The 25,931-nt window shown below is 44.6% G+C and overlaps 1 protein-coding gene across 2 annotated transcripts in view; it reads right to left on the minus strand.

Annotated features, from left to right (window-relative positions):
• Window positions 1-25,931, minus strand: part of adamts18 (ADAM metallopeptidase with thrombospondin type 1 motif, 18) — a 48,131-nt gene that overhangs the window by 16,181 nt on the left and 6,019 nt on the right. Inside the window, exons 4-13 of one of the 2 annotated variants that reach the window (XM_029846058.1) lie at window positions 13,520-13,811; window positions 12,909-13,123; window positions 12,649-12,732; window positions 12,397-12,556; window positions 10,904-11,009; window positions 10,354-10,491; window positions 10,105-10,258; window positions 9,034-9,129; window positions 8,047-8,195; window positions 1,206-1,378 (exon numbers count right to left, since the gene is read on the minus strand). In XM_029846058.1, the coding sequence (XP_029701918.1) occupies window positions 1,206-1,378; window positions 8,047-8,195; window positions 9,034-9,129; window positions 10,105-10,258; window positions 10,354-10,491; window positions 10,904-11,009; window positions 12,397-12,556; window positions 12,649-12,732; window positions 12,909-13,123; window positions 13,520-13,811 (1,567 nt within the window). The remainder of the gene's footprint in view (window positions 1-1,205; window positions 1,379-8,046; window positions 8,196-9,033; window positions 9,130-10,104; window positions 10,259-10,353; window positions 10,492-10,903; window positions 11,010-12,396; window positions 12,557-12,648; window positions 12,733-12,908; window positions 13,124-13,519; window positions 13,812-25,931) is intronic. The other variant, XM_029846059.1, reaches the window with a different exon arrangement.

A 25,931-nucleotide genomic window follows, 5' to 3' on the forward strand; every position in this document is an offset into this window, starting at 1 on the left:
TCTTCTCGAGAGGTAGAGCGGTGCAGCCTCTGCAGTGATGCTGCACCAATCTGTTGTGGCAAAGAGATTTGAGCTGGAAAACACACGCATATACAGATCAGACGTCTGAGAGGCACTCGGAGCAGAGCGGCTGCTCCTCCAGGTCAGGAAGAGGCAGTCAAGTGGAGGAAAACCAGACAGAAAATCATCAGAAACGAACGCAAATGATTAGAAATGATGACTCTTACGCTGGACTGTTTTCACCTGCTGCAGTTACCGCACCGCATCAGTCACAGCAGCACTGAGTTACAGTATGCACAGTTTCTGTAGGGCTGAAGTGGAAAAGACAGGAGCTCACAAAGAAAGCACCCTTGGGTGTTCTTGCGGGCCTGCAGGTTTATTTTGTCTTTCAGATCAGCTATCGCAGACAAGTTACAACAGCCGTCTTTGATTAAAATAAATTATGGTGGAGGTGACTGGGCTTAAGGTCCCAGAAGGCAGTTTAGAGTCTGTTCTTCCCTACATCACCTTCCATTCATCAACAGCTTAAACAGATCTGGGACGACAGCCAAAGGCACTGCTCTCCTTCACCCCTCTCTCTCTCTCTCTCTCTCTTCCTAACCCTGGGTAACAAAGCTGGCCCAGAGGCCTCCTATTTAAATCTAGTCCCACTGTGTCAAAAGGTGCAGGTGGTTACACGTCTCCCATGCATATTACACAGAGTAATGGTTTCCTCCAGGTTTTTGTCCCTAACCGCTGTAGCTGTTAATGGAAGCAGGGGTTGTTGTTTTTTTGGGGAAATGGTAAAAGTGAAACTATATAAGGTTGCAGAATGTATAACATCTACAAAGGTAAGAAAAGGAACAAGCTTGCCTTCATTTTGTTCAGTTCCCCTGCATACAGAGCATTCTCCGCTCTGAATAGTGTGGTTTCTTTTCTTGTGCCGTCTATGCCAAGAAAACCCCGGGATGTCATTTTAATCCATGGAATATATTGTTTATTTTCAGGGGAGATAATGTCTTTACAAAAACTGTACAAAACATCTGTTTTTCTTTTGCAGAGACGGATGGAGGGAAAAATGCCTCCTCGGGGTAAAGAAAGAAAGAGACTGACATTTTGTGCTTCTTGGTCCATAAAATAGTTGTGCCCCATCCATCGAAACTCCTGCTGTATTTTTAGCCTCACGCACACAAACCTCACAAACAGACGAAATGGGCCAAACTTACCGTCCACTTTAGTGTAGGGCTTCCATTTGTAATACCAGCCCCTGAACAGCTTGCTGTTGTACTCTGCACACTGCTGGGCCCGGAAGTCCACAGCATTAGGGGGACATGGACGAGTGTTACACAGCTGGTTGAAACGGCTGGAGCCTGGGCAGAATTTACCATTGTTCTGCGGCCTGTGATTAAGACAAGACAGAAGGCAGAAGGCACAAAGTAGAGTGTTTTATTTGCACGGTATGTGCACATTCAGTGCAGAGCTTTAGTTTTGTGTGTGTAATTTTACTGGTACCAACACTATCGGCAAGAAAAAGGGTTCTTGACACACTCCTGGGACACTGGCCCCTGACAGCCTCCTCCCACATCATCATCTTCATCATCATCATCGGAGATGTTTGTGATAAGTGTTATAAGGGCTCTGAACCCTGCCTGAAGAGTGATGGATCACTCTGTGGCGTGACTTCGGTGTTTGTTGCTCACATCCTGTTTATCAGCTGGACCCTTGTTGAACATAATGAGGAAACGGATCGCAACATTTGAAGGTCGCAAAAAGCAACACGTGTGCACACGCAAAAGTGCTCGTTCGTAGTTGTGACATCAACATATGTGCTCGCTACTAAAAGGCGCTCTCTTTGTGTTTTCTTGTTCTTGGGGTGGGGGATGCATTTGCATATATGTGAAATACATTAGATCTCTGGAATATTTACATACGGAAAGATAAAGTCCAAGAAAAGTATTTATCACAGAGTTATTCATACATATTATTCAGTTATTAATGATGTTCCTAGTATAGAATGAAAATGCATTATAGTTTAACTGTAAAATGATTCTGTTGCATTAAATAAATGTAAACATTAGTTGCCACAATCACCTGAATGCATCTGTCCCATAGATGGCCCTGACACTAACAACCTTATTTTCATCTTCCTCATCCATTAGTGCAGATCAGGGTGGGACGATATTAATTATTGGTATCAATTATAAGTATCGTCCAAGTTCTGAAGCCTTCCTATAGAAAATAATGTAAAGCCACTCACGTCAGTTTAAGGCAACTTCCGATCGTGATGAAACGTAGCAAAATTCCAAAGCACCAGGAAGGCTGGAGGTCAGGGTTGATTGGAGGGTCACACTAAAGAGTTTAACCCAAATCACAAATGGTCGCATCTACTCTGAATCCAGGTGTCACCCGTCATTTGTGGTGATGCAGAAACTTTAATTGAGTGGAAACCACAAATAAAGGGCCCCAAACGCTTAATATGTTTAAAATCCCCTTTTTTTTCTTTAATACACAACTGGGAAATTTAAAAGAAACTCCAGCTAATTCAATTAAATGGAAGTCATGCATCGGTGATTGCCATACAAGGTCATTTAGAGGTACAGACTGGTGTGAAAAGGCTTTGCTAATCAGGGATGGACATTGACAGGGTCTGAGAGCACCTGAAGTAGGCTTGGACAAAAAAAAAATAATAATCAGGTGAGATAATGGAATGGAAGAAGCCAAAGCTTCACAGGGCACCTCTCACAACAGACACATAAGTGAAGACTAGATCCCAAAGCAAAGCCAGTCTAGGGACCGCTGTAAAGTATGTCAGTAAACTCTTTTAGCTAAACAACAGGACAATGTACCGGACAGTTGTAGTATTACTAGATAATTAGACATTACAACAAGATGACAAATGCAGCCTTGATGTTGCACGAGCATTAACGACTCAAGTCAGACTTCCCAGGCTTTCTAAACTCATGCCATGCATTCCAACAACAACCACCAACAGGGAAAATTGACTGTAAGTGTTTACCAGAATGGCCGGGAAACACACCGGCTGGGGAACCATGCTGCTCAGATGTGTTATAAAACGAGTTCACTCCGAGTTGCAAATTACTGCAACACCATGGAGAAGGAACTAAAAGGCAGAAGAATGGTTCACATCAAGTGGCGATACCACTCCAGGCATTTTTCGTTGGTAGATTGACAATGTAAATGTCAACGAGGACAATCGGCTGAGCAAAACTTGATGCCGCTTTGCTGTTGGTCCATTTTTTAAGAAAGAAAATCCAGCTGTTTGTCCCTTCAGACCTGGATTTAATCAAACAGAAACGTAGCTGCCAAGAATGATGGAGCTCAAGGTGTGTGTGCAAGTGTGTGTGCATGTGTGTGTGTGTGTGTTGTGTTGCTGATCTTGCTTCCTGAAGAGGGGATTTGGCCCAGGTTCCCCTTGGCCTGATCCTATTAAGACTTAGCGACAGACGAATGCAGCACACATGGAATTATGCTCACGACAGGAACACAACCTATACTGGTCAAGGCCTTTTGATCGGAGGCCAGTATTAAACAAGGGCGGTAACTTGAGAAAGACGTTCAATTGACTCTCTGCGTTTCACTTTTCTGGTACTTTCTCCGTTTTTGCCCATCTCCTGCTCCGTTCTTCAAATTATGCCTTATCGCCGTAGCTGTAAATCAATCGCAACAGCTTTTCAGTTTGCGACATTCCTGTTGTCTCTATAACTCAACTGCAGCGACGGCGTAGCAAATCTGCCCAATAACATAAGCTGAAACTGAACTCCTGTGGGTCAAAGGGGACCAGTCTCGCCTACCGGTTGGGTAACCTCCCTCCCAGGCCCTCACACAATTTAATATATCACCTATCTGCTCCTCTGCCACCTCCTGTTAAAGACCTTAACCATCTGGGAGACTATACCAAACAAGGGCCTATCTAACAACACCTCATCAGACACCGCCGCGCTCTTTAAAATGCATCTTTGTCAAAACGTGTTACCCACAAAACCGGGTCAAGACGGTGAACCTAATCTCTGAGGATTGTTGGTGAGGATTAGGGGGACTGTGTTTGATCTAGCAGGTGGTCTGCGAGCAGAGGAACGGGGCGGAGGGAGGGCAGAAGATTCGCTTTCTGTCTTGGAGAGACTCCTGGAAGCAAAGACTTTAATCCTGATCCCACAGACGTTTGAAAGGCTGGGCGAAAGGCGCATATTTGGTTTTGAGCAGAATCAAATGAAGCATTTTCGATCCGTCAGTGTTGAGTGAAGATTTTGTTGCAGCGCGGAGAAGAAAACCTACGCGTAACTATCGTCTCTGACGCTCATTTATTCAAATAATTTCTGCTGCACTATTGGCTGGAGGGTTCAGAACGTGTCAATGATTAATTGTGTTTTTCTAAAAGAACACCACAAACTATCCAAACACTTCAGTTTGTGGGTGAAGATGACATTCGAGTCAAGCCGTCCAACTCAGACTAATCCGTCTCATTCTATTCAGATTAAGAGCAAAGTGTCCCTGCCAAAGGAATCGCAGAGATTAGTGGGGACGAACACACTCTGATGAGTCAGAGGCTAAAATATGATTCAGATTTGCTTGTTACATTTGGCCGCAGGTCTGAGTGAATTTGGTCGGAGAATCCCTTAGATAAACTTTATATTGATAACGGCGCCATGACTTCCTGTCTGCGTGGCGAATGTCAGAAGGTCACCACCGTACAGTCAGGTACAATCTGGAAGCTGACGTTTGCCTGTGTTCATTCGAGCGAGGTTTAGAACTAAACCACAATCAGGGCAGACTTCATTAAAACCCCAGTAAAATCTCAGATGCCACTTTGGACATATAATTCAGGGTGACTCCTTTCAAAATATCTATTAATCTGAAAAATCTGAAATGTTCGCAGGAATCCTTAAAAAGTGTCAGCCAGCTGCGATCTTTCGCGTCCATCGTATCGCCGCAGTTTCGTTTAAATTCTACCGACTTGTTGACTCGTCCAAGTGAGACTGGTCCAGAAGTAAATAACAAAGCTTCGATGACTCTTCACTTGAATATTACAAAGAACTGCCAGATAGCAGCAAATTAGCTCAAATAAAGTCCCACGAGTGCAGGGAGTTTGCTGAAAAGCAGAAACACCAGTGGAGGAGTATAAATGCTCAACAAGGGCCTCAGACGGAGATAAAATTATTAAATCCAGTTTACGCCGGTAATGAGTTTCTCTGAAAGATGTTAATTAAACAAGTGGAAAATGTTCCAGTAGTCCTCCAACAAACATTTGTCAATGAAAGGTTTTATCATTTGCTCACTGAATTTACTTGAAAATTCCCATGTGATCAGATTTATTTAGAGATTAGTGTTAATTGTTTTCGCCAGTGGTAATGAACTATCCATAATCCCATCATAGCAGATCTGGAACAGGGTCTCTTTGTTACAACAGGGTCTCCAGCTACACTGAACGCACCACTGCTCTATCGGCTATAAAAGGAGGATAGACTTTATGTGATGACATCTGTAGCTTTTCTGTACTGATCTTGACTGGACTGAGCTTTGATTTATGATGGAGTAACAGAGCGAGTTTGCATTGCTGTCTTCATTGCGCTGGCTGTTGTTTCGTTGGGTGTTCGTTCACTAATCCGGGTCTGGATTCAGCGGCAGCTGTTCTGCCACTGAATCCACAAAGCGCCGGACCCCCATGACTCCTCATGAGAAGGTGAGCCCACTCAAGGATTGACACGTTCCTGTTTGGAGCCAAGCGTGGCTGGGCCCCATGCCTGAAAACCAGCCCACTACTTAAAGCTCGGAAACTTGGGACAGTGTGACGGAGGATGCAACAAGTGTGTTATGTGTGTTTAGTCTATGGTTTAAAAAAAATTGCATCTATTTGTTTTTTGGGACCACTATTTTCCCTGGCGGGTTCGTGAGGATGGTCCTGGAGCCTATCCCAGCATACAGGCAAAGGCAGGGTGCAACCCTGGACGCCTATTTCTGGGGGGAACTTTTATAAATTCAAACAAAAAACCACATTTCCCATCAAACAACAGTAAAAAAGAAGAAACTAGGAAGAAGTCAGTAGAAGTGGTCTTTGTCCCACTGACCCCATCATCATATTTTAACATTATATTACTTTTTTTTCCACTGGCTGCTACGCAAATACATCCTTTGGTGCCACAGGAATGATAAATGAAGTTGACAGCTAACCTGGTTTAAGGGCTCTGCAGCTCTTTAAGGTCTGCCAGTCATGGTGTATAATGTGTATCATATGAGGGTCAGACTCCCTCTGAAAACTTTGATCCCTGGCAGGGATTAGGAGACGAGTGGGCAGTGATGGACAGAACAGCCACATCGCTGTCCGCCTTACTGTTCTGTAAGCACTCAGGAAGTCACTGGAGCAAAGAAACTCATATGGGGTAATAAAATCTGCACTAAAAGGAATTGGTGGTATTAGAGGAGTAAAGGTAACACAGCCAATTCAAAGATCTGAACTTTCAGTTAGGGGATAAAGCTAAAGCTATGAAAACACATGATGGATTAAGGGAAAAACACAAAAACGATAAATCAGGACGATAATCTGTAGGATTTTAACAGTTATTGTTGCCCTCAATTGCTCTGCCTGGGCTACACTAGCAACTGCTTCTGTTTCAGAGGGCAAAATACAGCAAATGGAGGAAAAAACCTCTGGAATCAACAGAGATGTCACTTAAACTGGAATACAGCAAGGCTACCGAGGTATGTTCATATGGTCGTCTTAAATCAAAAGCAGGTTATTTCAAACCGAGACCATTTCTCTTCTGTCCTACATCTGCAGTTCATGTGGGGACATACAGCGGAAGTGCGCAGGTGAGCGCAAGGATGCTTTTCAAAAGAAAAAAAGAGGTCTGAGTCAAGGTTTTCCTCTCAAGTGCGTGTGGCCGTTATGTGGTGTTACGCGATTACAAATATTTCAAAATAACCCAGGTTAAAAAGATCAAACGCCGATGACATGAAAGCTGTTTATGTGAGGACTTGCAGGAATGAAGAAAGCAGCTTTTTCCCTGTGTCCCTGTCCTGACAACAGCTCCTCTAAAAGTACAACAAACAGGTATGTGTGCAGACCTGCAGAACTTATTATTATCTAACCTGTTCTGACTCTTTTTTTTTTTTTTTTGCATAAAAGTCTGCAATCATAGCAGAACCAAAGAAGCGGAGATTATTCAAGGTCTGGTGAGATCGGCGCTTCAGTCAAGTTGGCACATCAAATGTTGTTTGTTTTCCAGTGTTGGCAACCAGATGTGATGGAGGATTATTATTTCTATAGAGCAAAGGTTCTTCCTGAAAAGCCCTTATCAACCAGCATTGTTTCAGCGTGACTGTTTTGTCGATGTCAAATGGCACAAACCACAACAAATCCTAATGTGAATAATAAAATGAAACGGCAGGATTCATTTCATGTTCTTCTGCATTGCTGTTAAAACTACATTAAAGCTCAAGGACCATTGTTGCAGAGGCTGGGAGAGAACAGAGCAGGAACCTAGAGAATAGCAAGGGTGGATCTCAGCTCTGAAACCCAGCATAACAACTATGGATGTCTCCTGTTGGTGTAATGACACGCACAGATCCCACTGCTAACGAGAGGATCTGCACTGTGGGATCTGGGTCTGCAGAATTATGGAGAATTATGTTTGTGTGAGTGAGCAGCAATGGGGGATGTTTGCTGACTGTCTTGGCAGCTTTGAGAGAAAAGAGCATGCTATTAGAAGGTTTTCCTTGTCTGGAGCATGGGGAGAGATCGTCTGTCTGTCTGGACTGTCAACCCGACGGATGAGAGCCGCTATCAGGAGCGTGTGCGCTCATACCGAGTGCACGCGCGTGTGCTCGTGCGTGCTGACAGCAACCTGGCAAACATCACCTTCAGGTGTTCAGAAACAGAAGGATTTTGAGATGTGTGGCTTTCAAGAATTTCTTTCTGGCCCAAACCGGGAGGAGGATTGTTAAAACAGTCACCCATGAATGGCTTTTTCATCTGGACGGGGAAATGATGGCAGGAATTACAGTGAATTTGAGACGCAGAGAATCACCTGAAGTTACTGAAGCGTTTATTACCTCGGACTGGTGCAGGAGCGTTCCCTGTACATGACTCCGCCTCCACAGGTTCTGGAGCAGTCGGACCACTGAGACCATGCTGACCACTGGCCATGGACGGCCTTGGGTCCGTGCTCGCCAAATTTGACGCACTGACCCCTCCGACACCACTGGAGAAATGCAAAAGTATCGTGTAAGAGAAGATGCAGAGAAGCGAAGTCCTTATGGGCACTTGCAGTTTGTTCCCGGATAATTCATTAACCTTAGTTTAGCCTTGATTAAGGTTGAATAAATATCCAGCTGTGATGTTCACACAAGTTCAGTATGTCGCCGTTCTGCATACTAAGGGTTTGGTCATTTGTGTCCAAAATGGTCATCTGACCAAAAAATCGTCCACTGCTTCACATTTGGAGTTACAAAATTTCACAAAAAAACATTCAGTTTGAATTACTCCTTATTTAAAGGATCAGTATGTAAAAAAAATGTGTTTAAAGTGTTCATAAAATAGGCCTGATAAAGCCAAGAAGAATTGAATGATCATTTTCTCCTGGACAGGTAAGATTTAGCTTAGTTTGGTTATTTTAATTCAAATTAATGTAGGCAGGGACATTTCAAATGTTCTCTCCAGTCAATTAACGTGATGCGTGTTGGTTTATAGTTCGCTAGCACGTATGCAGGTGGATCATCGAACTGACGAAATAAAAAATGTTTCAGATATAAAAACAGCGACTCATCATTGCTAACATTAGCAATGTCAGAGCCAGGTTCTCTGGCCTAACACTGAGATGCTGTGGAAGAGTTCCCACATTAGCACGGCCATTATGACAAGTTGGGCAGACGCTCAGTTCTAATTAAAGGAACCAAATGTCTTTACATATTCTGCAAGGAGCAGATTTAATCATTGGCTAACACCGACACTCCTACAAAAAAACATTCACATCGGTGCACACTGTCCAAAGCAACAATAAAAGAATATTCATTTGCCGCCATGCAAAGGCTTTTGCTCACCATGTCGGGGCCACAGGTGGTGCCCTCTGCTGCAGGCATGAACTTGGTCTCACACCTGTGTCCTGTGCGATGACACCAGAGCGACTTGCAAATGTCCTGCCACACAAATCAAACGCAAATTACAGGGTGATTTTTGCAGCCCACTTGTTTGACGCTGCACCTGCTTTGTGCCAGGACCACCATCGTGGTTCGCTTGGTCGGCCCCTGATACCCAGGAGCGAGGTTTCTCCTCAAAGCCCGGGTGTCCGAGCTAATTCCTGTGCTTCGCCATTGAAAGGAGATATAACCGTACGTGTCATCTGACCCAAAAATAAAGAGACGTAGCCAGCAAGCGAGCACAGAGCGAGAGCTGGAGGTCGAAAGACAAGCGGCAGCATCTGGCGATCTGCCCAAATAAAACCGCCAAGAAGACAGAAAGTGAAGAGGTGGTGAGTGTTGGTGTTGGTCCCCTCGCTGGCGCGGGTCACTGGCACTGAGCAGGTGGTTGACAGCCACACAACACAATCCATACGATAAAACAGGAGCAATAGTTTGAAAGGCAGCCACAAATCCGCCATTCACATGCGTAGATTCATTGACCACCCACAGACTTGTACTTGCTCACGAAAGAAATGCAGATGTCGTGTTTGATCTTGTGTTGCGGAAACATGGCAGAGGTTTAGAGAGGTTGTAAATAGTCACAGCAATGTCTCCTGCCTTAATCCTCCATATACACAGCTTGGCAAAGTCGATTTCCCAGCAATTAGGGCTCAGCCGTCATTGAAACAGCATTTACATGTGAATTAACATCCATGAATAGGCCAAACATAAAGGCCTATATACCGCGACCACAAGGCTTTGAGGGCAGTCTGGGTATTCCCACTGAAATGATAGGATGCATTTTAATGAAGGGTCAGGTGCTGGGAGTTCAAGGCTTTTGTGAAGAAGTCCCGCTGATTTATAAAACCCCAATTAAGCAGCACCTCCTTCGTGGCAGGAGCCCAGGAGAGCGCAGCTCCGACAAGTGGGCACTTTGACTTTTCAGCTTTATTTACAACGGAGCCGTGGTGAATATGATAAAGAACGTCTCACCTTGACGAAATCAAGGCTGCACAATTTGGCCTTGGAACCGAACTGCCACTTGCACTGCGTGTCTGCATCGTACAACTGTCCGGGGAGCTTTTCGGGGTACTTGTACTGACCGATTTGCTTCGGCTCATCCACCAGACAGGATGCCTGGGTTGTCCTGGCGAACACAAGAAGCCATCCATGTTTCAGACGTGGGAGTTCAAGCACTACCGAGTGACTAGTTTAACACTTAAATGCAGCACTGACACCGACCCAAGGAAGCGGCTGAGATACTGGCGGCTGCAGGTGGACCAGAAAAAGACTCCGTTGTTTCCGGCCAGAGTTGGAGACATAATGTTGCCTTCTGTCTTGCGACAAGGGTTCCCCTCCCCGTCATGGATCATCCCAAAACTGCAAAACCGAAGAGAAATTCAGCAAAGCACCGAATAATAGCCGTTTTACTACCATGAGGAAACTAAAATCGTTTTACTGAGTAACAAAATAAACCGAACAATTAAAGTGAAAAATGCACAATGCAAGCAAGTTTTTATTTAATAGAAAGTCAGCAAATACACTTGGGCTGAGTCAGCATTTTTCTTCAGCATGCTCCCTATTTAACAGGCTAACTCGATTGGGACACTGATGCTCACAGATCACGACACATCATTGTCATTTTCTAATTTCAGACTGGTTGGATAAGTTGTGCCTGTTTGATATTCTTCATTAGGTATGTTTACTTAGAAATATTTTCTGTCAATGGATACACCTGAAAGCACAGGAAGTGACATGGACATATGTTTGTCACAGGTCGTGTCGGGCATACTTGTGTCCAGACTCGTGCGCGATGGTGAAAGCCAAGCCCAGTCCCGTGTCCTCATTGATGGTGCAACTTCTGTATTTGCTGCACATTCCACTAATGGGTGCAAACCCTGGGAATAACAAAGAGGTGCTATCATTAGGCGGTATTAGCTGAGCTCTTGATTAATAATCTGTAAGACAAACACAATCGTCCACCCACTTCCAGCCACTGTGAGCCGAATCAGTTGCAAGTGTAACACAAGTTTTCACCACAAAACACACTCAAGTGGTCTTTTTTGGAAGTAATCACTTACAAAGCAGGGCAAAACTCTTGTTATACTGTTTATTAAAACAGACAAAAACTTTTCTATGTTTGGCATTTATACATAACAGGATTTTACACCCTGAACTCTGGACCATTTCAAATCAAGTTCAGCCTTTTGATTCCTGCTTATTGTGGGTTTTGTCCCTTCTATTTAAAGAAGGTTTCTTGTTAACTTTAAACACCAATGGAATGAAACTGTCTTCGTCTTGTGAATTCTGATGTTTGTTGACATTTATCGTAGATTGGTTTTGTCTGGTGTTTTCATACTCACAAAGTTTGTATTGTTTGTATCACAAGATGCGCATATAAGTACCTCTAATCTTATTTGGAGTATAAATCAGAGTATGGGAATAGAAATCGTTGTATATCTGAATCCTGACGAGACCGTATTGAAAGTTATCTCGGTGCACACGGAGATGCCCAAACGCTGAGGCACACATGCCAGACCAGCAGGTGGCGGTACCTTTTCTCTATCGTTCATCAGGTCGATTTGTTACCTGCAGGACGTCGTAAATGCGTCTCTGCTGGTTCAGATGCTGTTTAGGGCTTCCAACTGTTGCAGAAGAAGCATTGCAATGTTCAAAATGGTGAAGAGCGCAAATCCTCGGATCCACCATCTTTGCTATGGTTCTTCTACTGAGTCTTCTTCTACGCCTACACAAGGTCCGTGGTTACTCACGCAATTTCAGTTGCCTTCGGCTGCAGTGCAGACGACCAGAATCACACAACAGATCTCGTAGCTTTTCTTGAAATGCTCCACTTTGTGGCTCGTTTTTGTGTTTTCGTTCCGCTCCGTTTTTAGGCGTTCCCAATTTCACCGGAAAAATTTGTTGTCCAAACGGGGCCTAAATTGCCACCATTGTTCTCTACATTGTGCTTCTGCCCCCAGCTCCGTATCGGAGAGAGGGCAGAGACTGCCATCTACATCTCACAAATATTTGTTATTCAGAGATTCAGCTCCTGAACTCTAGCACGCAACAATTAGTAGTTTAAAGCACTAATTAAACTCTCAGCCAATATATGCTGGCTCCATTCTGCTGCCTCAGCTGTCTTTTGTTCTTCCAAGCCCTAATGTTCATCTTTGAATACAAACCCCAGCATATCAAATGCTATAAAGACTAATACCTAATGAACATTTGTTCCATTTTTTTACTCGTCAACAAGCATCAGCTTCAAGTTGGTTTTCTTCATACCAAGTGTGTCACAGGGTTCATTTTTCCAGGAGCAGATGTCCAGTCCGGTGAGCAAAACTGCATGATCGTGGCGTTTACCACCCTTCCCTAAGAGACCCGACTGCCATTGACAAAAGCTGTTGAGAGACTGGTCAGCATGATGACTGATGGTCAAGCCCAGCTGCAAATGAATAACAGAGACAACGGAGCAACAGGGATCACATTTATTAACCAGCGGCTGTCAGGTGAAGTGTTTTCTGTGAGTCTACTGACCGGGTCTTCTTCCAATAACAACAAGCTGACCACCACAATGTTGATATCTGACCCTATGGTGCCGTCCTTGAAAAGACTGGAAACCTGGGGAAAAGCCAGTGAGCAGAACATCAATATTCTCTTCACCTCCTGTTGTTCAGGTAGAGACTCGAGGATCAGGTTTCAATGGCACCCAAAAAGAGACGGATGTTTATTTTAGCTGAGATTTCACCCAAATACCCCCCCACCAGTCCTGCTGGTAAAGGAAAGAGTGTCCTCACCATGTTCATGACAGTGAGGACGTAGGTGGTGACGTTGTCTCTGCCATGTTTCTCCAGCATCTTCCGGTCTGCCACCACCAGAGTCTCCACGTTCAGACCCCCCACCCTATTGGAATTGATGGGGGATCTCTTTGCCCTCCCCGACTCATCCGTCGCAGGTGTGGCAAACTCATCGGGCATAATGAAGCGGTCGTCCGTGGGGGGCTTGGGGGCATCTAGGATGTTGAAAGGGGAGGGATGGATGGGAGGAGGGTCAGAGGGGGTATGGATGAACTGGGTTTTTCTTTCCTGGCTCCTGCTGTGTGATCAGAGGACAGCATCTGGTGTTGATTGGACAGGAAGTTCAGTGCCTACGTAGCTTCTTACCTCTCAGCACAAGGAGGAAACGTTAAACCATCAAACCACATGATGGCCTGAGACTGAGATCCACTGACTGGATACAGTTTATTAAAGTCATCGCACTGAATATTTAAACATTAAATTGGATCACCTGTGGTTTCAGCAAGACCATTTAGAGAATATGTAAAACCTCAGCTTCTAATTTTAAGTAGTAATTTACTTTTCTTGTCAGTAAAAAAAAACAGCTAGGAAAAGGAGGTTCCCTTACATACATTGCTTGCGGCGTCCGCAGAAGTGTTTCCTCTCTAGTTTCTCTTGTTGGTCGTCATGGTGATGATGATGCTGCTGGTGCAGCTGTTGGTGATGGTGCTGTTGCTGGTATGGGTTTGCAGGTCTTGACGAGCTGGTGCCAGAGGATCCTCTGTGGACAACGTGCTCCGCTGAGCGCTTGTAGATCACGTGTGGGTGGTGGCCATCGGGAGCTCGGTAGTTATGTTCCTCAGCCAGATGTTGTGGAAGCGGCGCAATCAAATACTCCTCCTGAGACATACGGATGAAACCTGCCTGCAAAGGAGGTCGAGATCAGTTAGGGAAAACACATAGAACTCAGGGGAATCTTTTCCTGTTTGCTGGTTCGTGTCTAAACTAGTCTCCCCTTGGCCGCCCACCATGCAATATGATGCATTCATCTTCTCAATTTATGCATTTAAGCTGCTAAACTGTGGCAAACACTGTTTTAAACCAGATTTTTAATATATTTATTACATGCAACTCGCACACGCCTCTTTATTGCTATCCATTTAAACGTGTACAACGTCCACGGCGACACGGCTTTAATACCGTGACATCCAACAGATTCCAGTAACAACTACAGAATACACTTCAGTCCTTCCCCCTGATCGAATGACCTACAGCTAAAAGCTAACTCTACATTACTCTGGAGAACTCTAACTTGTCACAGATGTGCACACTGACAGAGCTTGCACATGTTAAAGGGAGGAGATGTCTTATTTAACCGTGTTGGAACAGTGAATAGCGTAAAATCTAATTTTTATGGAGAAATGATTAGGGTTTTTTTGTTTTTAATAGTAAATCAAAATCATGTGTCAAGCCTGGATCAGTAAACATCGGGGGTGTTTGCTCTGCCTTATAATTGTCTTAAAACTGGGCAGTACGCAATGCAACATTTTTGTTTCTGACTTTTTACTTTGGCATCATATCTCTTCATGGATCTTTGATATGATTAGCATTTTTTAGTTCGGAACATTTGAAGAGAGTTACTGGAACTAATTAATGACAGAGCAAAAGATGCCCAGATTTGAAGCTGCGTTGCTCTGCTGCAGCAGTCACACCAACCAAGTCAGACTAATTGCGCAGGAAAAAAGGTGCATGGGAAAGATTCTGCTGTTGTTGGCACATTTTCTTCATTAAAGAGAGCTGAGAACACGGTTCACATGTACGGCTTATGAGGACATTGTCATAGCAGCAGACGAGTTCAATGTTTTGTGTCTCTGTTCTAGCCGAGAGGCCTTAGCAGCCCTCTGAACTGAGAAACTGAGCTGCTGAACCTTAAACATTCCGTCTGACCACGGAATTCTACCTAATTCACCACGCGAACCCCCAAATGCCCACAAAAATTACTCCTGCACAAACAGGCGCAAAGGCAAGCCCTTCCGAAATTTATCAAAAGCATGTGCACACACTCATACTCGCTCACCCAGTGACCTCTGACCTCTTTGTGTGTGTATGTCCTGTCATCTACTTCCTCAGCAACCCGCTGACATTTTTGTGTCACTGTGTTTGTCTGTCTGTCTGTGGATCAGTGTGTGTGTGTGTGCGTGTGTGTGACAACCCACACACCAGCTTCTGCTGAGCTGACCCCATTCCACCCAGACTAGCAGGTGGCAAAATAAACAGAAGCAGGACAAAGGGGAAGCCATGGCGGAGCTCTTGCTGTCAAAACACTGCCTGGATCCATGGCAAGCTGCCATCATCTGAGCCATCCATCCATCCTTCTAACCATCCATCCGTCCAACCTTCCTTCCATCCATCCTCCTCTCTAACCAAGCGCCCAGCTGCCAGCACACCTTTCATCTGTCCATAAATCATCTTCTGCCTCCATTAATCTTGTACATTTCAACTGGAACTTTTACAGGAAGCTAAATGTCAACCTTCATTATTTTGACTACATGTAGGTTCCACATGGTCCTGTGGTCAGGAGATTTGTTCTGCAGTGTCAATGGCGTGAGCTACAAGCACATCGATACCTGCCAAAATAACCTTGAGCATAATATTTCACAGTTCGCTGCTCCCACAGAAACACACCTGCAAGCTAAGTGGAAGAAAAGCCCCCGATCGTGCGGCTATGAATCGACCAAATCAAAATCTTGATTTGTAGAAAGAGAGGGGAAGTGTGGGCAAAACTCCAGCTTCCCGAAATAGTTTGGAATTCAAAACAGAGCTCAAAGAGGTCAAAGGAGGCGTCTCCGATCAGCAAACACGCCGCTGTCGCCTTTGATTGTTTCCATCTCTTCGTTCGCCTTCCTGTCTGGTAGACCTGACGTGCAAACAAATCCAACTCCTACAGATCAAACACTCAATTCCCTTAATTGATTTGACAGTGCTTTCTGTCAAAGGATATCAGTATAATGATGATAGGTTTGTTTTTTTTGCTCTGCTTAGCAAACAACTAGGAACCATGTTACGGAATAGAATTTCTCTTTTTCCACTGCACATTTAGCATTTTATCTTGTGTGAGCACAAAGGTCTTGCTGGCTTGTCCCTCACTCTGCGTAAGGCTCATACCTGATCAATGCAGGAGGACCTCCAGAGGAACCAAAGGAGTCAGGAGAGGGTGAGTTAGTCATTGCTGCATACTTGGAGGAATACTAACTACCCAAGGGTGAAAGGAAGGAGGATAATTTCATGACCTCGTCTGACTGGAGAGACTGAGGAGGTCCTGAAGAAATCCAGGAATATCTGGTGGTGCAGGCTGACACTAAAGCACGTAGGCCTGCGCATTTGTGCTGTGTTAGCTCAAAGACGTCCAGATTAGGCGCAGCCATGTGTGAGGTGAGCGGTGCACTGCCTTTATCTGTACGAGTGGAGGGATGAGGGCATGGTTGTGCAGAACTCCTCTAGAGCACATGTATGAAAAGACAATAATAATTATTGATGAAACTCAGCACCCCCCCCTCCCAAAAAAAAAGCTATGAATATTCTGTTCCATTACATATTCCATACATCTCTAAATTCTCACTCTCGCTGTGTCAGCAGATCTGGCAATGGCAGGAAATGTATAACTGTGGTCATAATGCAACAGTGAGTGCGATCAAACATGTACGTTGGATCTGTTGATGTACAGTAATGTAAAACATCAGTCGCTGTAGCTTAAAACAGGAAGTGCATTAATGGATCAAATATGATGGATTTATTCAGCGGCAGGAGCCTGTATTACACACCACTCTGGGAGCTTAATTTAAGTTACAGCACAGCTGATGCAGCCTCATTAAAGATTTCACGTTGGGTAATTAGAGAGAATCCACATGGGAAGTGTGATCAGCTCTGGATATTCTCAGATGGTGACGGGGCCTCTACCTGCTCACACTCAAACGTGCTGCACTGACTCAGTCATCGCGCTGAAGTTCACTCTGAGATAAAAACCAGACCATGGTGCTGAGGATAGAACCACTAATCCCCTCAACAGCTTATTTATCACCACAACCTGCCAGTGCTTTAGCAAATATCTAAGTACAACAACTGCACACTAGTTCACTATTTTAAAAAAAACAACCTTAAATTAAATTTAAAAGCGTCGCAAAATACCAAACAAAATGGTTGTTTCGTCAAACGTCTAATGCTACGTAGTCCTGCTATGCTTGTCTATTTTGGAGAAAATGAATCGCTGACTTGACCTGGTGTACTAAAACGACTGCAGCCTTCACACAACACGCCTCTTTTTACCTTCAAACATTAACTTTTTGGGGCCCGCAGTTAAAATACAATATATGAGGAGCAACCAGATTAAAAGTCACTCCTTCTGTGTTGCTTTACTCTTGGAAAACTCCAAGCTACTCTGCCAAAGACCTCTGTGCCTTTGCCAAGCTAACGGTTTCTGTAAGGACAGACACCATCTTTAGCTTGTTTCTCTATAAATCGCAGCCTCTTTTAAGGTTTCCTACCATGATATTATAAGGCAAATGAGTAAGTGCTTACATGTTGCTAAAGACCAGTGTTGAGCAGTGAGAAGCCCCAAGCTGGTGATTACTGAGCTCTGAGGCACATCTGTACTCCAGCCCAGTGGAGAAGCTCATGAACACAGTGTGTGGTGAGGGGGAGAAATCATACGGGAGCACGGGGGCCCCTCGGCCATCTAACGTGTTCAACAGAATCGCAATTGGAGTAATTACAGTTTGTCCGAGTGAATGATGTGTATTTAAAATGGGATAAGAAATGGGTAGAGGAGAGAGGGTTATTTTGGATCAGCAGGAAAGAGCCAAGCTGCAGAGCAAGACTTTACTTCTAGACCTGCAAATGGCCACAGTCTGTAGGGCTGCAAAGGGGGTTTCAAGTGGAATTAATTGCAGCACAAGCTGCGTCAGATATTTTAACACAAGCCTCTGCAGTCCGGCTAAACCTTGGAACTTACCATTACACTTAATATAAAGCCACTTTGGGAACATGGTGCTAACTGAAAATCTGAAAAATCTGAAAACCAGGGACCAAAATGTGCATTTAAAACCTCTGTCTTACTTTTAGTTACCTGGGATTAGGGGGGGCACTCACACTCGGGCCACTTCTTCTGACTTTGAGTGAAGTATAACAAGCAACCACTTCACTCATGATAGACTTTCAATATACCCCCCTCCATGTAGACTTATTAGGTTCAGAATGTATTATTAGCCTCTTGTCATATAGTGCTTGTTTTGGCTCACTAATGGCCTTTTGAACAAGCCTCAGTGACGCCCTGTGAGCAGACACAACAGAGGTGAGCACGCACGTGCGAAGAGAAGAAAGGAACGTCTGATGACTCTTTTATCATTTGGAGCCTCTGGGCACGGTCGGTCGTTATCCCGCGAGGACACAGCAGGGAACAGGATGACGACTCCCAAAGCAGGCCATGCAAATGGAAATGTTCTACATCACAGCGCCGTCCGCTGCGCCCTAATGTCATCACGGTCATCACAGTGCTGCTCTGATGTCAATGACACCAGGGTCAGACAGTTAAAAACGAACATTATTCTGTCCACCGAACGGTTCGTGTGGTATTTGCGTATTTGTGTCTGTGGCAGCCGGTGAACTAACGACTGAACCGACCACATTGGAGAATGACAACTGCACCGGACAATGCCGTTTAAATACGATGGCATCATGAGCGGCTTCCTCCTGCACTATTTACCATATTGGCCTGTGTAGAAGAAAGACAACCAATAAATGATGAGGTTGGAGACGGAAAATTCTGTTTCTCCTTAAATCAAACAGGAATTTGTGCCTTTATGATTTATGATTTTTACACCCTTGATCTTCAAATACAGCTGGATCATTAGTTTACATTTACGCTGACTAAGCACTCGGGTCACCAGTATCCAGATCAGGATCCTTCCAGCACAACATGCAAAAACAATAATGTGTTCGGAGCAGTGTTGCAGTTCAAGGTTATATTTTAGCTTACACTAGTGGCTTTGGTAGAAGAATATCTAAGTCAGAAAATGTGGAAGGGAGACTCATAGACATGGCTGCATGTTTAATGTTCTCACAGTTTTGTTTCAAGGGGTTTGAACCTCAACCCGCTGCAGTGAGGCCTCTTTAAACTGTCCAGTTGAGCACGGTTAATGAAATGCACAGAGCTTAAAGTGCTTTGCAAACTCTTTATTCCACACTCCTCCTGTTCCAGTCATGTGAGGTGTGTTTGGGGGTTGTGCCGGTTGCTCCTCCACACCGATAGAGGCAACGTCAGATCAGGGAAATAACGAGAGAAAATGTGGGTCCTGATTCAAGCAGCACGTGAAACAAGTTTGTGTCATCCTCCGGGCCAAAATTCACGTTTTCAAATCAAATTCTCAGAGTTCATATTTATTCCACATCAGGAAATACTGTCAGCAGAAGATTGAAGAAGATTGTAATTTTTTCTGGATTTGGTTAGCGCAAATGTCAAATATCAAATAACAGATCTCGACTGGGACCCCACTTCTTCCAGCTGTGAGCAAACTGAGTCGATTTTCGTTTTTAGATGAGCCATTTTGCAAGTCTACTGAGTTAAAATGTACGTAATTAATTGTTATTTATGACCTACTCATCTTAGTATTACATAACTAAATGCCAATAGACCCAAAGAAGATCAAACAACCTTCTTGGCAATAATAAATAAGAATCTGAACAAGCAGAGAGCCAGTGTAGTTAATTATTCTCTCAATACATCCACGTTAGGGACTCATCGACCTCCAGCAACAAAAAAGACCCACATTTCTTCATGGGTCGTCTCTTCAACTCCAACTCTCTAAACACTCCAGATGGCTAAACGCCTTTATGTGGAAGAGGAAATGGAGTTTCTTTCAAAACTCCAGGTTTAATTTAGGCCTGGACTCTTTGAGCACATCATCAGTGAGTGTAGGGCGGCGACAATAGCAGGTCCGAATTGATGTATGAGCTGTGTTTGTGGACGTTGCGGCATCCTCTTGAAGACTTCAACACCAGCCATTAGTCTTGTGTGAGAACCTTGCACAGAATAGGAGGCATACAGTACACACACACACGCAGACACACACTCACACACTAAGGTCAGACATTTACACACTGACTCTGTTCTTTCTCTCTCCACACAACATCCCACACCCATGCTGAGAGCCCTCCCCTGCTGCCATGTAAGAGTGGGCACTACATCACTGTCAGTGTGGACCACCAGGGAAATGGCTTAGGGCCACTCTTGAGCTCAGCCCCATCCCTGAATCATGGCCAACAGTCGAGAGCCACGTTGTTGTGGGGAAACATTCCAATTTGTTGGCTTTTACAGAACACAGGCAGGTAAAAAAAATGCCTCGAATTCAGTCTAGAAATCGTTCATTCGACTGTGCAGAAACCTAAAGGATTTGACGCCCAATGAAAAACACACGTCAGCGTTGTCCTTATTCCGTTTAACGGGTGAGTAATCGAGGGTTGCCTTGACTCAACCATGTGGAGTTTAATGGAATTACAACATCAACACATGTTAAAAATTAAAACTGAATGTTCAAATATATGCCTCTTAGCCAAAAGCTTTTATTACTCTGATGTAACTTACTGACATTTATTCAAACATTTGTCTGTTACTAATCTCATGCAGCCGAACAACGAGAGCGCATCAAGGTTATGACCAATTCTCCAAAATTGGAACAAAAGAAGCGAAGCGCTAAGGAGGCTTGAATGCCACGAACACCTTCGCAAGTGAGGCTGTCAGCTGTACAAAGGCGGCATCAAGAATCCGGAGCGAGGTCGAGAAAAGAGCAAATGGCTTCTTCACACCACAGGAAGCGGCATCAGAAACAGACAGAGGTCGCAGGTTGAGCTCCGCTCTAACAACACTCGCTGACGGTTGCCATAACAAGCGGCACCGTGTCAACGACGGCCATCAGACAGGTTTGATCTCAGGGACTTGAAAGGATGAAGGCAGAATGGGTGTGTTTGGACACTTTCTCCTCTCTTGAGTGTGCAAAGACTTTAGCAGTAAACCAGGGGCCACCTGGGGATTGGGTCATTAGGCCAAATCCAAAACAAGAGCACAAGTCTTCAGGGCTCATCAGAAACCTGGAGTATGAGTGATCGATAGGCACGTTTCCGCTGCAGGAACCTTGGGGGAAGTTTTCCGGGGCCGGAGCCGTTGGTGGGTGTCTCTATTGTAGAAACCGTCCCCAACTAGCCATTTACAGGAACTGCGTCCCCGCTCCAGTGTCGGTACTTAAAAAATGTTTACCTCCTTCTTCATTTATTGTTTATTTTTTATTATTATATTGGATTTGCTGGGTCGCCGCAGTGACGTCACGGTGGAAACTGTCGCCCGACAATCACACATTAAACGTAACTTGTGAAACAACCACGACCAAGAGGTCCAAGCGAGAGGAACGGTTCCTACCACGTTCCTGCCCCCAGTTTACCCAAGGAACTCCTGAGTCATCGCTACAGCCCACTGAGTAGCAGGCCAAGCTGTGGTGGGATTAGCTCTCTCATCTGCTGGAGCTACTGTGTGGAATACGGAGATCTTAGAAGGAAATCTCTTGGGGAAAATCACCCAGATGTTAGAAAATCTTTGATGTCCTAAAAATGATGAAGTGCCTTCTAAAGAGAAGCAGATAAAATATAATTAAGTACCCTCTAGGGCACCCTTTTAGGTTAAAAAAAATGCAATAAACAGCTTGTTCTTGAACCTCCCCAGCTGATAAAACATGAGGATGCACCCAGCAGTGTGAATACTAGATGGACAAGTTGCTGTAAATTGTGGAATGTCTCGCTTGTTTGGTCGTTGAGCTTTCCATCAAGTTAAGAAAACTTTGTCAATATGCTTCACAGAAAAGAGCGTTTCTGGTCAGACGCCGACACAGAGACCCTGATGGTAATTTCCTTTTGAACGTATCTTTAAAAGAACAGACAAATAATTAACACTGTATTACTATTACAAACAAGAAAAGACAGTTGAAATTTGTCAGCAAAAATGAACACAAAGAGGATAAATGCAGCAATCCCACATTAAATATTTAATATTCTAAAGTGTGGATTGCAATAGAGGGATTCAGTATCATAGCTCAGTAAAGACTTCTTACTATGTTTGTGAGAGACAGAGAAAGATGCCCATTGTTTGTTTCTGAATATTGTATATGCAGATAAAAGTAATGATGATACATTCACACTGGACTCGAGGCTGATGCTGTCTGTCGAAGACCTGAATGCAAACTGTAGGGAATGCACGACAGGCTCCATGCAGCCTAATCCGTGTCTGACCTCACCGACGAGGGCTTGAGAAAGGTCCCAGCAAAGGTCAAGGTTGGCCCAGTCAATGTGAGATAGGAGGCATTCGCCCAACACTCAGTGGGTCAGTAGCGACGCGCTATTTTAAACAGGAAACGTCAATGAGGCGATTCCTTAAATGTGTCAGTCATACAAACCATCATAAAAGAATAGCAGGGTACATCGGTCCAGCACTGATATCATGAGTGAGTCCCACATTTGGCCTCAGAGTTAACCAACAAAACAGAACCTTGCAGACATCTGCAGAGAGTTTGGTAGAACGTTCAAGCTACAGACCTGGATGCAGGAAGCACTCAACACACTGTATTTTAAACCATTCCCCACATGCTAAAAGAGAACAAAATATGCAATGTTACATATATGAAGGCCAGAAACAATTAGCCACATAACTGATTTCATCCCCAGCCATTTATGAGAATTTTATTTGTCATTTGCCAAACATTTCTGCTCCTTAATTCTCTCGTGTGGTTACTTTTTTGCTTTTTGGATTTCATTTTAAGGACAGCAATGCCAAAATCCAAGACCTTCAAATCTTGGGAATGATTCTGTCACCAAAATGTCGAATAAGATGTTTTTCCTCTCAGAACCCTTTTGCAGGTCGCTGCCATCGTAACTCAACTCACTCAACGACTAATGTCTTTTTTCTCACAGGCAGCATGTTCGGCTTGACGGAGCAGACGTCAGAACTGCCGATCTTCATACCGGAGAGAAGAATTCTATCCTGTGAAGGAGCTGCAAGGACAGAGTGGAGCAGTAAATCACCGCTCTGCACGAGTCAGTGAGCAGCTCTGAACTTGCACTACGGAGCGTAAGAACCCCCCGGATGACACCCATCCAAGCACTCACACCCACCCCCTGTTCACAGGAGCTGAGAGGATTGGGGTCAATCAGCAGAGCGACCTCAAACGAGAAACCCTCAAAAGAAGAGCGAGGGAACCACTGCCCCTCCTTCCCTTCGCTCCTCTTACAAATCGGAGCATTACAATTGAAATGACATGTTTTCATCCCCTCGTGCAAAAGAGAGACAGCTTCATCCTGCCCGGAAACATGGAGCGTGCAACCGAGCCACGACAACGTTAAACCCTGTTCAATTAATGCGGATTCACGCCAGAAAATCCCTGTTTCCACCCATCCATCCATCCATCAATGCTTCCTTTCACCATCTTAGTTGAATCCCATCTCCGTGCGTTTGGTCTCAGTCCCAGCTGGATGTTGAAAACACTCATTGCCAGCCTGGCAAGTGTAGCCGACGTTGACGAGACATTAACGAGACAGAAACCTCATTTCACACACATTTTCTACCCTTTTGTCTGCAGAAATGAGACAATAGGGCGCTCCTTCCTACTTACAATCCAGTCCTCATCACTGCTGACGTCATCACCGCTGCTCTCTATGCGGGGAGCATCCCGGACGACTGTGAGCCCCCCGACAACCAATTCGCATTTGTCTCTTGGAAATAATTTGCCTTTCAAGGTCTAAAAGGCCAGTCTGTCTGTTAGTATTCATGCCATTCTCTCTTTTTTTTTGTATCTCTGGATTTCTCACCTTCTTCCAGACTTCAGAGATGTTGTTCATCCTACCTATTCTTTCTAATTCCAGGAGGGGTCTTAGTGGGAAAACAGGAAACAACATCCACTGTAGGGATGGTTAATTTGTATTTACATTACACTCTTGAAGACTCCTCGCTGCCATGAGTGGTTTGGTGATAAGAAATGACAACAGTGTTTTGTTGATTTAATGACTGGGTATTGGCACAAAGACGCACGGACAAGGTGAGAACACACCCAGTGGGTCTTCTAGGCACGATCTTCTCCCAAAACGGTCCCAACGACAATGTAAATGTGGGCTCAGAAGGTTTACCCGAGGGTGCCCCCTTTCTGTTTGAATAACAACAGACTGCTTCTCCTCTGTCCCGAGCTCCAGCAAACATGTGGGGGCTGCAACGTTTTCTAATGTGCATGTTAATTCTGCAGCAGCAAAGTTTAAAGGCTGTTTAAAATGTTGCAAACCGACATTAGATGTAATAATGTTGTCAAAAACGTAAGCAGCATGCAACAACTCGATCAATAAAGGCACAATATCGGAGCGGATAAGCTCAAATGCTACAGGACGTGTTTCCAGTCCCATCCTTAGTTGAAAACTTTGTGAAAGAAAGAGTGAGTGGAGGTTTTCAGGAGGAGCCTCTTCTGATGCACTTGTCCTTTTGTCACTTCATTCATTTGCTGAATTATTCTGGAACATTGTTGCTTGTCCACAGTCCATTTAACAGGCTGAGTGAATACACAGGCGATGATGCTCCGAGGTTGTACTTGGGACAGTGACAAGAGAAGAGATGTAAAGGCTTGAGAGGAGTTAAAAAAAAAAAAGATCAAAGTGATCATCCGGGCCCATTCAAATGCAGTCACGGCCCTTTCACATTGTGTTCTCTGAACGCTTTTAAGAGAACGGGTCAGCGGTGTTTTATTGTGAGAGGGAGCTAGACTAATGAAAGGAACAATGCGAAGATTAGCAGTGCTAGCCAGGCGGCTCAAACTTCGCCCTGGTTTTAATTGCCCCAAACAAGGGCAAATGTAGAGGCAGGGCAAACAGAGGACAAAAGAGCAGGGCAAGCACACCAGGAGGAGATTTGAGGAGCTATGATGGCTGACTGATAAACGTTATGGTTTTTGTGGGATGTAACCTGTCCATCTGGTGTACGATGTGTCAAGGAATGTGTGCTCAGCGCTCCAGGTACTTTGTAATGCACAAGTGGAAACAGTGCGTTGTAATTATAGAGTCCACGTGGTTTAGGGAGAGTGAAGAGTTCATACAATCAATCAGAGCCCATGTGCACATGTCATAAGACATGAGGGGAGTGAACCAAATCTAGTTTTAATTCCAACATTCCCCTGCTATTTCTGCTAGGCGAGAGACCTGTCTGAATACAGGAGGCTACAGCAGTACACACACATCCTGCAGCCATGGCCAAACACTCGTTCACATCACGCAAACTCTCCGACACCTAAGAACGTCTGAATCTGAGGATCTCGCGTGCGCATGTGCTAACAGACAGATGTGTGAGTCCTCAGAACTGATTCTGTGGAGGTCATCTGATGTGAAGTGAGCACCAGATCTTTGTTTGTTAATTATGCTCATGCTAAACTCATCCTATCCTCACCGGGGCTCAATACTATGCTCGGGAAATATTCACGTACGTACGTATCCGTTGTAAGTCACAATTTTGACGTTTAGAGATCTCACTGTCGGGAGTGAGCGTGCTGGCCGATGGGAGCTGGAAATGGCACAGAAGAAAGTTTATCTTAGCAGGGATACGGAGTAGCAAAGCCAATAACATGGAAAATGTGACGGAGACACGTTTCTACAAGACAACCAACCAGACAACCTTGCAATTAGTGCTGGTATGAACAGCTGGACTGGTGGGTGAGCATGACTCTTCACCACGTCACTTCCAAAGCTACTGTGGGCCAGCCTCTTCCTTTTCTTTCTCTGGCTGCGCCGCCTACAACAATTTAACAAAGTCGTTTCGCTGCAGGCATCAATTTTAAAGCCATATGACAGATCGAGGCAAGAAATCAGCCATTCCCTCTGAGACTGTCCTCTCAACGTGTTGGCGCAACACTAAACACTTCAGCTGAATTATGGCCTGAGTTTCCTCATTTGCTAAGATGTGACTTTTCCCTTCATCTTTCA

Source organism: Takifugu rubripes, chromosome 13 (genome assembly GCF_901000725.2).
Source record: "Takifugu rubripes chromosome 13, fTakRub1.2, whole genome shotgun sequence".
In the NCBI taxonomy this organism is placed as follows: Eukaryota; Metazoa; Chordata; class Actinopteri; order Tetraodontiformes; family Tetraodontidae; genus Takifugu; species Takifugu rubripes.